Consider the following 18707-nt stretch of genomic DNA (forward strand, 5'->3'; position numbering starts at 1 on the left):
GCTTTAAATGAGCACCATCAATGTGATGTGTCATTAAACATGTTATTCAATTGTGTAATCGAATATCACCATATTCATACTTCATTCTATACACTGTCTCCACTATACCATGAATACCAACGACTGGTTGCTATATAATGTGCTTCAAACTACGACAACGAACTACATACCACTGCTAAGTCATTAACGTGCTTTCGATGCCGCCTCGGTTGTGTCAAACTACAGTATACGGAAGCAAATTTAGGAGAATTGCAAAGACCCCAAAACAAAGAGCAGAAATAGCTTAGTAGGAGAGAGAGATAGATAGATAATAAATACACAGGTAGATCACAAGATATGATATATATTTGTCTGTGTACAAAACATACCGACAGACATGACAGACAAAAAATGCCCACTTGTAAATCATATATATTTACATAGACAGATAGATAAATACATATATGTAGGTATAACAAATAGATAGATAAAACATATATGAATAGATAACTAGGTAAAAAAGAAAGATAAACAACTAAATTTATTATTTAATCATAATATCATATTTCAAAGGTAAAAAACAGGATAGATTCATAACATTCTCACCTGTTGAGCCCCCGTTTTCCCTTGACGCAGTATTTACAGAAGAATATGACAGCGATGACAAGCGCCAGCCCCCCGGCGACGCCGGCTATGAGTATGACGACCGTCAGGTAGGGGTTCTCATGAAGTGCACTTGCGAAAGACTCGTTGCCTCGCTGGGGGTATATAGGGGTGGGTGGAGGGGGGGGGGGGAGGGGGAGAGGAGGGTGCAAACAGAAAGAAAGTTGCGATTTAACAAATAGCACTCTTTAATTTAGCATGGTCTATCATGTCTACCGCTTTGTCAAATATTAGAAAAAGACCTTGAAGAAAAGTTCCATCCCACATAAATATCATGCAAGAGTATGGGATATCAAAATTATGATATTTCAGTATCAAGTAGCCCTAATCATAATAACAAACCAATCTAAACAGAATATTAACCTGCCACGCTGTAAGCAATTATCTAAAATTCCCTCCTAATGATTTATTTTCCGAGCACTTGATGTATCATCTAGAAAATAATGAAAAGAGTAACACAAAAGAAAGAAAAAGTTTTTGTGTGTCTTTCTTAACCTTTACTTTCAACAATTATTAACACTGTTTTGCGACAATTCACTATATCTGACGCATCCAGTACATCACATGCGAAAAGCAAAAACGAATGTGGCCAAATCGTTTGAGATTACTGTGAAAACTCCCAGTTTGGATTTCAGTTTTGGATAACTGTATACTTTTCCCCTCTCTTAAATAACCCCATTAGTAAACCCATAATCGTATCCTATTTACATTTAATGTTTTAAACGTTTCCTTCTCAATAATCAATGTTTAGAACCTGATTGATTTCAATGTAAGGGCATGCATCATGCACGACCACCAACTTTTAGAAAGCGTGGAGATCATAGGTTTCGTAACTGACGTTCACAAACATTAAATTGACTGTCCACATCCATCTTCCAGTCAGTTTCAAGTGGACCTGCCATTTTTCCCCCTCAGAGCATTGATAAATGCAACAAGATTTTTAATTTGAAACAATGTAGGCCTATACATGCTTTTGATTCGATAATTACATTTAGTTTTCACCTCATACGATTAATTGTTGCGTACTCGAGATTAGTAATTTTCTTATATTATGCTATGTTATGTTCTGTGGAAAAAGGAAAATGAAAATGAACTGAAATTGAATTGAAGTAACCACGGCAACGATATAGCAAAGGAGACGCTTCAAAACGTAACATTTGATTAAGGGATACTTCGTTATAATCGGTTACAAAACACAACGCATAAGATGATACAAAAGATATATTCGATAGAATCCGTAGACAAAACCCAACGACACACACTGAAAACCAATAAAGAACACCATATATTATAGGACCACGTATCAAACTCAGTCAGTCTGTGTGTAGCAACATCACCGTGCAATCGACGAATTCCAGTCACTAATCCTTAATTCCTGTTGAAAAAAGACCGACGACAATGGATGAAGAAAAACATAAAGGACGGGAGACGACATATATAAAAGAACGAAAAAAAAAAACAAGACGTGAGGAAAAGGAGAAACATACAAACGAAAAGAACAAAAAGAGGACACTTGAACAAAATAAAAGAGCAAGGCACACTGCGTCAAATCCTTTGAAAAAAAAGAAAAGGAAGGAAAAAAAAGCAAAAGTAGCAATGCAAATACAGCGGTTTGCTATCGATTAACTCTAACTCCTTTACAAGCGTGGCATCTTTGTAATGATAGAATTGCTAGTCACGTGCGGTTGACTCTGCAAGCTATCACCCTCGACCCCCTCCCCCACCATCCCCCTCACCATCACCTCTGACGGCTATATCTCCCCCGAGGGTATGAATACTGAGAAATCGGAAGAAAGGGACATTTAAGAATATGGGTTGATTCAGCTGGTTCGGGGGAGACACATGACCAGCTTCGGTGGGCAATTGTTCATCGGAGGAAAAGTAGGTCACGACAAGGGTATGACACGCTATAGGGGGCTCAGTCTCTCCTCCGTACGTGATTTAAGTCACACCCATTTCATTTCAATATGGGTCTGCGATTGTTCAACGCAAAACACACACAAACACACACAGACACACACACACACAAATAAAACACACACGTGAAATGTCTCGGTGTCTTTACCAAGTGTGTGACATAGTTTACAGAGAGACGGTAAGACGAGTAGCGTGACGAGTTCCTTTGAGTCAAGTCCGATTCACGACAGGTGTTTACAGGATGTCTGTCCACAGGCCGAGGCAGAGGATAGTGCGCATTTGTCACGGAAATGTATCTGTCACGGCTCTCTTTCAACCCCCCCCCCCCTTAACTTGGCGTTATAGATGAACCTTTACAAACTTACGTATATATTTTGCAGTTCGATTACCTCGTTCAGAACTAGAATCAGGTTTTGTCGCATTTTTTGTGAACACCAGATATATAGTCGAATCATAATTTCACTTTTCCATAGTAAATACTAACAAAAAATGTTGCGATTAACCAAACCGAATAAACCGAACGTTTATAATATTACTAAGCGTTTTTAGTAAGCTTTTGTGAGGGAAGAGGTATATCCAATAAGTGCTTTGATCCGACAGTCTGAAGTTTGACTTGTCCCAGACTCCAATAAACTAAAGACCAAAGTCGCCTCCAGATACACTTTTCTTTTTTGCGTCTCAAGCCGTAGAGCTGCCCGCCAGTTCACAGTAGAAAACGTCTTATAGTTTTACTGCAAAAAAAGGAAGCAAACGCCACCTTCGTCAATGATTAACAACTACCGCTTTTTTGGGACGGGGTTTTCAAATTTACAGAATATTCTTTATTTACTCATTACGTCACCGATGGGTTTCAGGTACTTCAATCTTTGGTCCCACGCTAAGATTACTGCCCACATTGATAACGTACGAAGCTCTTGGGTGTAAGCTATTATGATCATGGTCCCTTACACGTGATGCATGAATACATAAAAATACAATTTAGCAAAACATGAACCAGGTCGGAATTCGTCGACAAAATTTATCCAACACACGGACACATACGCTGCTGGTGCATGAGAAAATAAAGTTAACTGACTGGTATCCAAGTTACGTAACAGGACCCCCTGCTGATGAATTGGGGATGGTGCGCATTTAACCCTTAGTCATGAGCTCCATACACATAAATGCGTTAGATATCAACATTCAAGTCCGTAAACTATGGTCAAAATCAAAAACATTCCAGTCAAGTAACAGAGATGTAAGAGTCCCTCCGATTCGAATACTTTCATATCTACGGAAGCAAGTCAGTTCGCTTTCCGGCGCTATCTCCCTGATGATAACCGGGGGAAAAAAAAATGGTGTTTTACTCACATAATCGCATGATCCAGCAGATCAAACTACACACCTGTTCGCAATAAAATTATGAATTCGATTTTTCCGCGTTCTACTTTGCTGTTACTCATTGTGATGCCTGTTGAAAACAAGCGCATGCCCACGCACACGCACACGCACACACGCACACGCACACATACATAATACACGCATTCAGCACTTTCGAAGAATCTATGCTCACCTTCACCTAAAGTTCGCTGAGAACGAGACTGTTCTCAGCTAACACTATCCTAGTCCAATGTAAAAAGACTAGAATCTGAAATACATTCTTCACAAGCCAGTGAAAAATGTAGATAATGAACATGGGCAAATCATACCGTGGCTCCTTTTGCTACCACGCCCCTACAACATGCAACTGACAGAGAATGGGGTGGAATTTGTCACTTGAAGAGCTTTTAAGACTTGAAAACCTGTTTGACAAAAGAAAAACAATGACCCAAAACACAACGCAACAACCGTCGTAATCACCAGGCAATCTTTTAAGGAAAGGTGTTGAAGTTAATAACATGCACCCATACAGGAGGTAAGAGTAATGCGTAACTTGGGAGAGGAACCGGCTTCTTCTAGACCGAAAGGAGGGATCAATCACCCCTCATCTCATACCTCATTGATACAATCCGCGTTCGCCTCTTCTCCAGCCATGCGGCCGATGAACACCTCAGTCACAACAGGACCGTTCTTATGCTGCGGTTTCCTGTCGTCTGCGAGCAGTCCCTCTCTGATTTGCGAGCACACACACACACCGGGGGGATACACGAATCAATTCGTGGTATGGTTTACCCGGTCATCTGCCAGTCAGCTACCCTCTGATTGGAATTGACTCGGTCCCCCTACGTGGTGAAGCGATCCCATCCATAAATCATGCAGCTCGCTCCCAGTACGAGTTTCGGCAGATAAATTTCTCACAGAGATAGATTCACTTGTCCTGGAGATCCACTCACGCTAATAAAAGAAGAAACGGAGAGCGCGGTGATATTGATTCGTCAGAATGACCACGGATAGCATTCGCCATTCAGAAAGCGAAATTTATGCTGTGCCGCGCCCGCGCGCTTTCTTCACCGAGAGAGCGTCCAGTGCAGACTACCACGGATTTTCACTCCAGTCAGTCCTTTATGTCAAAGGGGATTCCGCACATTCCGTTTTTTCCCCCTCAATCTACCTGTCTAATGGGCAAAAATGCAACCGAGTGCTGCCAAATGGTGACGCACGGAAATGAAATCCTCCATGCGCGTTCGGTGCGGATGGGTTGACTTCGGGTGTCCTCCGTTCACCCATAAGCATTCGCCTCCCACACTAATTTCGCTGGGCATCATACATTAGCGCCGCGTGTCGAACGGATGACGTAACCCAGTATTTTGTCAGGTACGTATAAGCTCCAAGACAAGGACTGCCAATACGCATACTTTCTGGCAGATAATTACGCTTATGAAATAATCAGCCGATACAGTGACTGTCGTACGTTCACCTTCGTTCATGTCATCCCGTATTCTCGCCTTCCATGGCAAAATCATCTTGCTGTATCACACTTCCTAACTGTTGAATGCACGCTCCACACAGGAAGAAAAAAGGGCTCTAACTTCTCGAAACTCTATGAAACGTAACGATTGTAGCTAATATCATTGCTGTATGCACACAAGTTTGTAGGCGCATTCGGCGCACTTTTGACAATTAAACATGCGTGGCGTCTTCAAGTTGTAGTTGTGGATAGTTGACCATTTACTTTGCACACATTCCGTCTGTGGATCATTGGTAACCTATCTGCTGGAGTTCATGGGTGATTGAGCCAGAGTGTCGACCTGCCTTACCATTGGCTTAACAGGCTGCCCCCAATATTCAGTACTATGATGGGGCACAAGCCAATTCGAAAGCGACAGTCTGATGGTCATCTCTTTCGTAGTAATGCCACGGTGAATGAGTGGTTTCATACCAACAGCGGAGACAAGTAAACGTGTCCTCTGCCGCTGCTTACGGCTGATCATTCATATGATGGCGCTGTAACGGATTTGAAGGTTCGAACCACCCACGCATTTAAGTTGACATCGCAGTATAACCAGCGATTATTATTTCATTTTATTCACCAACTCTGCCTCTTCCTTCTTCTGTTTTTCTTCTCTTCTCTTCTTCTGTCTTTCATGTCTCTTTCACATTTTTTACAATTCCATTCTCAATTTTTCTGTCATCGATGTATTATGAACGGCTCACGTGCGTGAATGCTCGGTGTTGCATTGTGGAAAGAGTTGTGTTGAGTTGCTGGCGACAAGGGCCTCTTCCAGATCACAGGCAGTGGGACTTACGGCTATCTCAACCGTTGGTTATCAGACCTTAGTAAGCCCCCGGACCTTCCAAACGGCGGCGGGACAAAAAAAAATCTTCCATATTCATCGAGGCATGAGGGGCACGAATATGAAAAATTCGCCCCCTCTTTCCCCCGACTCCGCTGCTCGAAATCATGTTGCCGCGATGGCTTGCCGCTTCACTTTTGACATTTCCCCCCGGTAAATGTTAGTGCGGGACGAAACGGGGGTTGACATTCAGCCAGAGCGCCCTGCCTCTGGTACTGATTAACATTTAGAACTGTAATCCGCAACGTCCATCGACATGGGAAAGGAGAGGGAACACACGTATTCGCAGAAATGCATGCGCAGCATCGCCCAATCGTCGCACCACGCATATTACAATATGACGTCATATCGCATCGGATGGGATGCACAGAAGGACGTGTACGTAATCTCCAAGCGGCGACGTAATAAGCAAAATGCACATGTACCTTGTGATGATAAATATAATGGGTATGTGCATGACATTCTCTGTAAGAAGCATCTTATTACAGAGGTTTAGAGGCGCCCCGCGCTGATAATATCATTATCTAGAAATGTCAATATGGGCTAGACTTTCGATCCTACAAATATAACCCCCTCCCCCCCCCCCCCACACACACACATACACACCCCACATACACACAAACATGCACACTCCCGTAATGCAATGCATGGAATATTCATGCACCAACAATTACAGTTCGGATAAGCTAAGATCCATCATCGAAGGATTTGAGCAAAAAAAAAAAGAAAAGAAAATAGATCGCTTGTTTTCCCTGGAAATTACTTTCTGCAGCACTCTTTTGATTATATTTTCAGGAGCAGACGACTACCAACCACTCAGATGATTGGACGACCGTCATTAAACGTGTAGCGCTCTGGCGGTTCATAGAAGAGACATCGGAAATGTTGGGTCAGAGAGGCTACAATGATTCTTCCTGATACTCCCTTAATACTCAACGGGCAATTGCAATAGTTATTCATGGCGCCTTATGTTACACGGAAGATGAGAAACAAAGAAGCAAGCAACATTTTTATATTGCCCTTTTGTAATATATGCAGCACGAACAAACGGCGCCGGAGAGTGAGCAATATTTGTTTACTACATGTATCAATTTCCTCTAGATCCCTTGCTTGATGTACAAAGCGGCAAATGTCCGTTCAATGTCTGATCGGCCGCTATGGGGAGCAAACGCTGTGAAGATATAGTGTTCGAGGCTCGAGACACTATGAACAGCAGAGCTTGAGTTCGAATCATGCCTGGTGCTCAAAGAAAGTCGAGCATAAGACTACATTTATCTATAGTCTCCCTTGACCAAGGTGCTTTAATGGATGGACCAATAACAATGGTGTTGGGCCAGTGGCAGTGGCATTGAACCAATGACAAAAGTGTTGGACCAATGACAATGGTATTGGACCAATGACAATGGTATTGGGCCGATGACAATGGTATTGGGCCCATGATGATGGTGTTCAGCCAATGATGATGGTGTTTGGCAAATGACAATGGTATTGGGCCAATAACAATGGTGTTGGGCCAATGACAATGGTATTGGACCAATGACAATGGTATTGGGCCAATGACAATGGTATTGGGCCAATGACAATGGTATTGAAGCAATGACAAAGGTATTGGACCAATGACAATGGTATTGGGCCAATGACGATGGTATTGAACCAATGACAAAGGTATTGGACCAATGACAATGGTATTGGGCCAATGACAATGGTATTGGACCAATAACAATGGTATTGGGCCAATGACAATGGTATTGGGCCAGTGATGATGGTGTTCAGCCAATGATGATGGTGTTTGGTCAGTGACAATGGTATTGGGCCAATAACAATGGTATTGGGCCAATGACAATGGTATTGGGCCAATGACAATGGTATTGGGCCAATGAAGATGGTGTTCAGCCAATGATGATGGTGTTGGGCCAGATATAATGGTGTTGCCAACTCTGAGGAGGCTACACCTTAACCCCTTATGTGCCAGAGACTTTGGACAGTGTGCACAATGCTATAGGTTCTTTTCTGCGTCAATCGGCACTCAAAGCATACAAAGGGTTAATAAATGAGGACACTATTGATTGATTGATTGATTGATTTACTGATTGACTGATTGATTGATTGACTGATTGATTGATTGATTGATTGATTGACAGACTGACTGATTGATTGATTGATTGATTGACTGATTGATTGATTGATTGATTGATTGACTGATTGATTGATTGATTGATTGACTGATTGATTGATTGATTGATTGATAAATTGATTGATTGATTGCTTGATTGATTTTCCGTTTTAAAGGCAATGGCTGAATAGCCCATCACAATCCAGCGATGCCAAGGTGACATCGCTGGTCTTCCATGGGGTCCAGAACATCAAAATTACAAATACAATACAATACAAAAAAAATGAAATACATAGATAAAAAAAGAAAAAACATATTCCTCGCATAATACAAGCTTTATCTTCATTACGCAGATCGAGTATATCTGTATTTCCGCGCTGCTCTTTTCGTTTGAGAGACCTATAACATACTGCAGACAGACTTGCACACCCTGGTTTTGAATGTAAGCAAAGTCACTGAAAAATGAAGATAGCTATATGGTCGAGTAAAATTTGAAATACGAAGCGAAAGGTGCAACCACTTAGAAATCAGTGTTTGATTAACCACTGCCACTGTGTGACTGCGTTGACTTTTGACATTCGAACGGGAACAACAGCTGAGATGAAACTTTATGGTTTGTAGGAACTACAAAATGTCTTACCTCTTACATATCTTAAGCTATTATCTAGCTGTTTTCTCGGCTTTGCATCTTTTCGACTTTACTCCGGAAACGCGGATATAAATACACACAAACCCACGCATGCACATGCAATACACACACATTCATAAAATACCTGAATAAGCAAATGAATAAATATATATCATATATATCATATACAAATATACAAATAAATAGATAGATATATATACATGTATATATATATATATATATATGTATATACTACATATATATAAATAACAAATAGTGTTTTGCTGTTTACAGTATATGGATGGAAACGTAGAACTACTTTGTAGCATTGCTGTAAACAAATCTGGTTTTTTCCCCGACGAGTCCGTAAAATGTCACTGTCGTTGTTTGCACACGTTCTTTCGAGCCACGGAGCGAGTGGCGGCCTATCGTGTAGTACTTCTCGTCGGTCGCATAACTTCAACTCGAAAGCCATAATTTTCTGTCAATATTGATGTGCGGCCGGGAGCCGTCGTAGACCAATCGCCTCTTCAACATTTTGTAAACACACCGTCGACATAATCTCACATGACACTTGACAAACAAACTGGATAAAAGGCTGCCGGTAAAGGAGCAACTCCAATTACAGAGAGAGAGAGAGACAGAGAGAGAGACAGACAGACAGACATACTGTGATGAACAGATAGATAGATAGATAGATAGATAGATAGATAGGGTAGATAGATAAAGATATAGATATTAGATAGATAAAGATAAAGATATTAGATAGATAAAGATACAGATAGATACATACATTGAGATATAGATAGATAGATAGAAATATAGATAGTTGATAGACAGAAGATAGAGAGGTGGATAGATAAACAAATAGACAGACAGATAGATAGACAGACAGATGAAAAGATTGATTGATTGGTTGGTTGATTGATTGATTGATTGATTGATTGATAGAAAAAGAATATGCCCGAGTGATTAAGAGAGAGAAAGTGTGCGTATATGTATTAAAGACAGTGAGAGAGAGAGAGAGAGAGAGAGAGAGAGAGAAAGACTGTGTGCATGTGTATGAGACAGAGAGGGGGAAAGATTGAGAGATGCGTGTGTGTGTGTGTAAGACATACACACACCTACAGAGAGTAACTGTGTATGTGTGTGCGTGTATAAGGCACAGAGGGATGGGGAGTGAATGAAAGGGCTGATAATAGATATGAATAGTATTACCGGCGGATTAGCCTAAAATCAAGGCTGTACCTCCCAGCATGCCTTTCTTTTGATAACTCGTAGGAGTCAATTTTATTTGAAATGACGACTGGCGAATATGTGCCAATATTCGATTGCTGGAAAAGAGGTTTGGGCTACTCCTAATTCAAGACTAATTACATTATCCTTGCTAAAGCAAGCGTATTCAATCACACACAAACACAAACACATATTTTTTTTCATCAAAACAAAGTATTTACAGTCTAGAGAGGACAAATGAGAGAGAAAAAAAGAGGACGGCGAGGATTTTAAGAAGCAGAAAACAAATGGAGCAAGGGAAGGTGAATACAGAAACGCCACTTTTCATCACTTGTTAAATTGGCTGCCAGGAAGCTAAGAAGAACTGCAGGGAAAATATAGTAGCAGATATGGATATGGTGAAATCTATTTCCTCTTTAGTGCCCAGTTGTTGAATGATGGCAAGATCTAAAAATAATCGGAAACGACTGAAATAGCTGCGAGTGAAAGAAGAGGCGTCATTGTGTCAAATATCACATTGACGATACACGGTGTCATGTGCAGCCGACAGGATGGTGGAGGAATCATAGACACCCTGTACAATGCCCAGCGAGTGCCGTGAGTTGCCATGACAACATCCGACATAAAGATCGAAAAGTGAGCATGATCTCGACCCGATCGCGACCAATGACGATCAAAATTCGAGGCGTGTCGGAACTCGCAGCACAGGGAAACGTACATCGGGACGAGCAACAGACGTCGTCCAGATAGTGCGATGAACCAGAAATGGTAAAAAAAAACGGGAGAAAAGAACAAAACAAAAGCGGGACGAAGTCGAGGCGAGGAAGAGCGGGAAAGCGCGCGCCTGGCTATCTGGTGATGTTATTAAGAATCCAGTGACAATATTAGATGTAGCTCCATCTCCCTTTTTCCCAAGAAGTCCTCATTATTGGAGATGGATACGCTCATGCGCGCCTTGAACAGTCCTATCTATGCTCTCCTCCATCTTTCCTTCCCCCCCCCCGTCTCTCTCTCTCTCTCTCTCTCTCTCTCTCTCGCTTACCCTCTAGTGCCATATTGGCAAATATTCTCATATTGCCTTTACTTTCACTGATTCTGCATTATGTTAATTCATCTGTTTATGAAAAAAAAAACAACTAAGGAGACACCACGGACGCATTTCCCTCAGCAAAGCAAAAAGTGTAGGGGAAGGGGTTAAGAGATGACATGGTTTCGGCCGCCCAAAGAAGTGATATATTCTCTCTTAAACAAAGACACATCTGGCGGGCATGTCATAAGACATTAAGCTCTTTCCGTAGACTGGATGATACACCAGACTAATCCCCTGATAAACTCAGACTCCGGATGGGCAATCTTTGGTGTTTGTAGATAATTTTTTGCTTCCTATTTTCTGCTACTGCATTCCTATTTGTTATACTAAAGGGATGGTACAGTATTGGTGGAGATGAGAATTTGGCTTTTAACCTTTTGCGAGATTCCAAGAAAACATTTATGAAATAGTACAAAGCATACCTTTTTAAGAGGAATTCAAAGTTTATTTGGAGAAAATCGGGTTTGGCATGACTGAAACATCCAAAAACAAAGTAAAACAAAGTGATCATAAAAAAGTGTGGGCCCCACACGTATTAGAATCGCTCTGTTTTGGATATCTCAGCCACTTCAAAACCAATTTTCATCAAATAAACGTTAAATTTCTCGTGGAATTACATACTCTTTCATATTTCATAAGAGGTTTCTCATTATCTCACCAAAAAATGTTAGAAACCTGAAATTAGGTCTCAACCCAAAACTATGCGATCCCTTTAATGTATATTGTCTTGTACTTAGATGTTCCTGCATTGCCAAAATTCATAACAGCTCTGGAATCCAGACAAAACTAATGATGAAATTTTAGAGTAATATGGTAATAATATTCGATGTAACAATTTATGGCAAACCTAATTCCAGTTCAAAAACTAAAGTCTGCAGTGATTACAATATAGTAACAGCAGTTAAAATCATCACTGTCGTCACAATACAATAATAGCAAATCAGCAACAGCAATCATGCGTGATTTTTTCCCGCTGCCTGAATACCTATCGTGCAATTACGGTTGCCTTTTACTGCATTTTGTGGGCAAGAACGGACATTGAAGACAATGAAGACAAAAAAAAAGATACCCTTTAGAATCTCCTTAAAGAAGGAAGGAAAAATCCTTAAGAACACCCCTCTCTGTACTGTATTGTGAGCACATGTGTGTGTGTGTGTGTGTGTGTGCTTTTGTTTTGTTTTTGTTTTTTGTGCATAGGAAGGAATCGTTTTTGATCAGGCGAAGATAATGCCTCTTGTTAATACATTGTGACATTTCGGCGCACTTGTCGTTAAGAGCTTTTATATTTACCTTCTATCAAAGACTTGGGAAGGGGGAACAAAGTCTTATCGACAGTGAAGGAATGAGTTCCTTTTCTTTCTTTTTTTCCTCCCTCTCCGTATCCTCAAGGGAGTATGAAAAAATCCCATCTTGTCGAAAGTGAGAATAGTTAGAATCGTAATGGCATGTGCGCTCCACAATGATCTTTTTTTTTCCCGCAAAGTGGGTTGACAAACTGGGAAGGGAAAGTGCAAAACGTTTTCCAACATGCCATTGCGTAAAAAAGGGGGGAGGGGGGAGAGGGAGGTGTCGCGGGAAGGTGGAGGGAGGGAGCGAGAAGGGGCGGGGAAGGGCGGGATGTATTAGAAACATAGCTGACGACCTTTCGTCGAAGGATGTTTGACCTCACAAGGGGTGAAATGGTTATCCCAATAACTTATGTATTCTTGCACAATCATTAAGATGAAGACAGAAAAAGGCGGGAAAAGGTGATAGACAAAAAAGAGACAGAATCAAAAGACAGAGTCAAGAACAACAGAAAACGTAAATATAAGCAAAACATAACCAAGAAACACAAGAAAATGGAGAAGCAACAGAAGACAATCAAGACAAAAACAAATAAAACATACGGAATGGGAAAATGAAACGAAAAAAAAAACAGAAGAAGAAACACATGAAACTATATTAACATTTGAAAAGTTTAACCGCAAGACGCGGGTTAAGCGCATTTTAATAATTTTGAACTACGTTCATCATCAGATAGAGCAAAACGAAACCTTTCCAGTGATGCCTCACTTGTTGCACAACAAGGAATGTTCCTGAGGTTATGGTATAAAATATCCAATATTATCTTTGTCCTTGTTTTTAACAGCTTTACTTACAAAAGCTCAAATTAACAAGAATAAAGTTAACTCTTTTCTGTAATCAAACCCTTCATAAAGACAAAGGTGAAGAAAGGAAAGAAGAGGGAGCGAAGGAGATGAAGAGTTAATGAAAATAAACAAAATTAATGAGAGAAAAGAACGAAGGAGGAGAAAAAGAAGAAGAAGAAGATGATGAAGAAAGCGACATAGGAAAAGAAGATGAGGAAGATAGGAGGGAGGGGAAAGAGGGAGAAAGGCAGATGAAGAGGAAAAAGGGAAAAGAAGCAGAAAACCATCTCGCGGCGTTGGCGATCGCACTTACAGAGTATTATGGACGTAAAGGGATCATCAATCAGTTGGTATCGCTCCGACTTGGCGGGAAACCCATCACAGACGGGCGATAAGGATATCTGTCTCTCGCGCAGTTTCATTAGTGGATTTAAGTTTTCAAGAGTCTATATCTCTGTGATGATTACTGAAAGTTACCAGAAAAAAAAATGATGAAGATATTCAAACGTTGAAAATTTAACATGAGACGGAGCGGGGAGCCGAGCGATACAGTCAGGCGTGCCGACATATATATAGTTATTTAGACATGCTGTAGGTACGATATCTATTTTACTTCAAAATAACACACAATATATCACGGTGGAATTCACTGACAAGGTTTTGGAAGGTTTTTAAGTAAGAGCTGCAGCCTGGCGTAAGGTTAAAAGTATGAAGATATAGAGATCTACATGAAATGAACAGGACACACGAACTCCAAACGTACTACACTTCTCGTTCCAGCCACGCCCATCCCCGTCTACCAATCTACCGATCGTTATCTACCGATCATAGCTTTTTGTAAAGGACTAGCCAGATTCTCGGTGCACTCGCCTCAAGCATAAAAGAATGAACACGACCGTCGTGGCTAAAACTAAGCAACAAACACTCACACACACACACACATACACACACATACAAACACACACACACACACACACATACACACACACACACACGCACACACACACACACACACACACACACACACACACACACACAACAGAAGCTTCTCACGAAAATGTCCAGACGTCCTCTTTGCATTTCTTTTCTTCTACCCTTCCTTGGTCTCCGTGGTGGCATTATAGTCTCAAGAAAATCGAACAAAAGACTGGTCAGCCGCCGAGTTTCATATCTGGTCAAGATCTCCATCTTGGGTCTAAGTGTTCTTTCCTCTTAATCAATAAAACACCATCACCAACTGCAGAGATAAGCCAACGAGGCCCTTTCTGCTGGATTATGTATGTCTGCTTTTCTCATTTCTACCCCATCAGTTTTGTTTTATTGCGTCTTCCATGATTTTCGGCTATATTGAATTTTCATCAGGTCCTCGCTGCCGCATGGGCTGATCCACTGCAGCAGGTGACGGGAGAAGGCCGCCGTAGCCTCGGGGCTCCTCTCCAACACCTTCGTGCAAAGAGCTTCTAATACTCTAGTTAACTCGCTGTCTCGCACGGGCCGCTCGCCGCTTTCCGATTTTTTTCCTGTGTTGTCCTCCCGAGTCCTTTTTTACTTTAATGCATCCATCTATTTCCATGGCGACGGAATTGTGGTAATGACGTCACGGGACGCCTTGTTCACTTCCGAGAAAAAGCAGAGATGCGGGGCGAGTTGTAGTCGCACGGCCGCAGACCGTGGGGCCTGTGGGAAACGCGAAGCCCTCCCAAGCATAAACGAAGCTTTCCGGCGAACCACGGCGATGGGTAGAAATCCCCCTTCCCAGCGGAGTCAGTAGCGAGTTTAGCTAGGGTTCACAGCGAGTGTGAGAACACTACAGCGCTCCAATTCTTCATTCTGGTTTTACCCTAATCGATAAAGCTTTATAAGAAGCTAAGAAGATTAAGCTAAGATGAGAAGATAAAGCTTTACAAGAAAACATTAAGTGTGGTTTGACTGTTGTGCATGAACAGTAATGTCTGTTTGAAGTATTTTTCCCTGAATGATTACACACCAATTGACCTTAACATAGTACACATTGGCATTTATCAAAAATCAGAATTTCCAAGGCCTCCCCCTTCGTCAGGAATCTAAGTTATCTTCACAGTGATATTAACAATGGCGTAATATCCTATTGTAGCGTGCCACGCTAAGAGGATATTAATACCATCTTTTATATCACTGTACATCCCGCAACCCTCCCCCTTCCTCCCCTCCCTTATCGAGCATTTGGCATCAGAAATTAATCCATTTTTTTTCATAGCTGCATATCAGACACTCGGTAGAATGTATTATAACCATGCATGCAGCTTAGATTGTTCGAACTATAGAAACCTAGTTGAACTACGCCCTCAGGGTTCCTGTATGGGGGGGGGGGGTAGGAAGATGGCGCACCAATCGCGGATTGACTAAGGAAACAGCAAACGCAGTTTCATCGAATGTCTATGGTACAGTATACAGCCACGATGAATCAAAGATAACTATTACACATTCTCACTGCCTTTTAGGCATACTAGTATGTCCTCCTTGTGCTGAACGCGGTAGTCTTATCTTGTGTGCCCCATGCCAATAGGCCTGTATCGTTAAATAATCGGGCCATTAATGGGTATACGTACACAAATTGGATCACTATATCTCTATCAATGTCGCTGGCGAAGAAAGCTGTATTCCAGAAAATTCCTCTCTTTCTTTTCACGTGGAAATAATCTTGATGTCTTCGCGCCATTTCTATTGATTTCCCTTATGTACAAAATCATTCTTATTTTCTAATTTCCAAGTGAACCACTACAGTCACTCTTTTATTACTCAGGTACTATAATGTCTTCATATCAAGAATGAACAATTCAGCTAAGCAATATATACTGCACTTTGCTATTTTATATCAACATTCATACCCAGTAAAAGATTTTTCGTACCAGAATATGACAATAAAAAGAAACGTGACCTGTGTGTAAAGTTGGTCATGAAATTGTCGCTTAAAGCATTCTTTGCCATATGCAGATAAAAACACAAACCCAGCTTTAGTGCTTCAAACTAGTTCTTAAATGACAGTTAGGGATTAAACGACCAGAGTAAAAATTTTAACAATATAATATAATCAGCATAATCGATGTCAAGTATTGTTGAATATACAACATATACAAAATGTGAACAATAGTTATCATAAAAATACTGTCTAGAATAAATCATCTACAGCAATGCATGGTTTATTGAGAAAAAATAGTGATATCTCTTTATATGTTAGGCTTTATTACGAAATTTTCGCATGGTAGGATGTTTTGTGATATAACTGACCTACACATATAATGCATCAAGATACCTTCAACATTTTTAGATGACTGCTTGCAATGGTAAACAGTACTTTAAAAAAAAATCAAAATTTTAAAGGAGTTTAATGTGAAACTAAAACATAACAGAAACTCGAGTTCACGCGCAAGCGAATCAGAACTCTAAGTTCGATGCACTAGCTACTTTTGGGTGTTCCTTGAGAGCCTGACTTCGCATCACTGAGTTAACATTTTCGTTTTTCTCGGATGCAGTATATTCTTGATTGGTTCACCATATTAAGTCGAATCATCCAGGGTTATCACCATGGCAGTCATCTAGGGCTTGAATATCATATTGTTACCATGGCAACGTATACAGTGGGAATGTATGCACTATCTCTGAGAAAGAAATCTAGTAAAGAGATGAATAGAGAGCTGATAGATACCTTGAGTATAGTAAATTAGATTATTTGCTTCAAAGTGTCATGCGAATATCTAGACGATTGCATTTCAGATGTATCTAATTTGTTTTGAGAGGAAATAGCTAACATCCATCTTGCTTCCACTGCAGAAGCGATTGTGCGTGATTTGATCAAATTAAAATCCGTTAGACTGAGATATTCAGGGCCAGTTGTGCACACAGGTTTGCAATTATTGCAAGGTGCTACGGCAAATATATAGCAGCTTTAGCAGCAGCCAGACAACAGTTGAATGAGCTACGAGCATTGCTGTTGCCATGGCAACTGGCATTGCTGGAAAAAAATGGTTGCCAACATCATCCTAGTGAAACATACATCAACGTTTGACTTTTTTTTACTGCCCTGCATTAAACAGTCACATGGATTGATTATCAATCACGAGGCAAGATGATTAAAACCTCGAACGTACAATGCAACGCTCCGAGCAACCGGTTTAGACGGCAGACTACACGGGCTGAGATTGTTCAGTCTATAATACATGCGTTTCCCGCCTTTTAACAGTTTTCCGCGTGGCCCCGTTTCCACACACAATCGCTCGTTTGTTCGTGTAAAGCTTGACGGTGATCGACCCATACAAACGACTTCATAACGGGGAATATTCGATCACGAACCGTGGATCGCAATCACGCGTCGTTCCGATGAAACTCAAATTCTCTCCTTCCCTCCCTCTGCATTATTAACTATCAGAATAAGATATTATGGAGATCAAAAAGCAGAACACAATAGGAAAGGTAGGGGAGATCAGAAAAGAGGAAGAATGAATTGATATGAAATAAACAAAGAATTTGAAGTGGATTTCATTTCATAGAATCTTCTTGAATATATATATATATATATATACATGTATATATATATATATATATATATATATATATATATATATACACGCACACACATGCACACACACATACACACACACGTATACATATATATATATATATATATATTTATATATATATATATATATATATAGATATAAGAAATCCTAACGCGTCACTGATTATTGTATTCTGAATCATATCCCTGAAGAGAAACCGCGCTGCGTCTCAACTTTTGTTTTTCTTTCAATAATCAACATTTTGTAATTTACTGGTCTTGTATTTTCGTGCGATTTATACTTTCTTCAAACTAAATGGCACTTCGCATCTTGCAGGATTTGTTGTTGTTCACGCAGCCACCTCACTAAGAGACTACAAAAAAGTGCGTGTCTCCCGGCAACCACACGCCAGACAACTGTGACTCTTCCAAAGCACTCGGCAATGAAGATGATGGAAAGTGTCTTGGCTGATGACACCATCGATGCTGCATGCTTACAGACTTGAACCAGACGCCTAAAAGTCAAGGGCCCATGGTCTAAACCAACCGACCATCAATAGTTCATCAGCTGACATGCTGTCCTTCACCAGATACAATTCGTTGCAACTTTGCCAACTTTTGAAGTTTAATCTTGTTTAATGTCGTATTATTCTAGTAATACAGTAATGCATTTATTTACACTTACCGTCATTCCGTCCCTCG

General features: G+C 40.7%; 1 protein-coding gene across 1 annotated transcript in view; it reads right to left on the bottom strand.

The window, feature by feature from the left end:
• Window positions 1–18707, bottom strand: part of LOC139723652 (uncharacterized) — a 90562-nt gene that overhangs the window by 28617 nt on the left and 43238 nt on the right. Inside the window, exons 2-3 of the mRNA XM_071634878.1 lie at window positions 18691–18707; window positions 586–737 (exon numbers count right to left, since the gene is read on the bottom strand). The exon at window positions 18691–18707 is cut by the window's right edge and continues 43 nt beyond it. Of these exons, the coding sequence (XP_071490979.1) occupies window positions 586–737; window positions 18691–18707 (169 nt within the window). The remainder of the gene's footprint in view (window positions 1–585; window positions 738–18690) is intronic.

This window comes from Diadema antillarum, unplaced genomic scaffold, assembly GCF_040938485.1.
Source record: "Diadema antillarum isolate AM-2024a unplaced genomic scaffold, OU_Dant_1.0 scf00000197, whole genome shotgun sequence".
NCBI lineage: Eukaryota > Metazoa > Echinodermata > Echinoidea > Diadematoida > Diadematidae > Diadema > Diadema antillarum.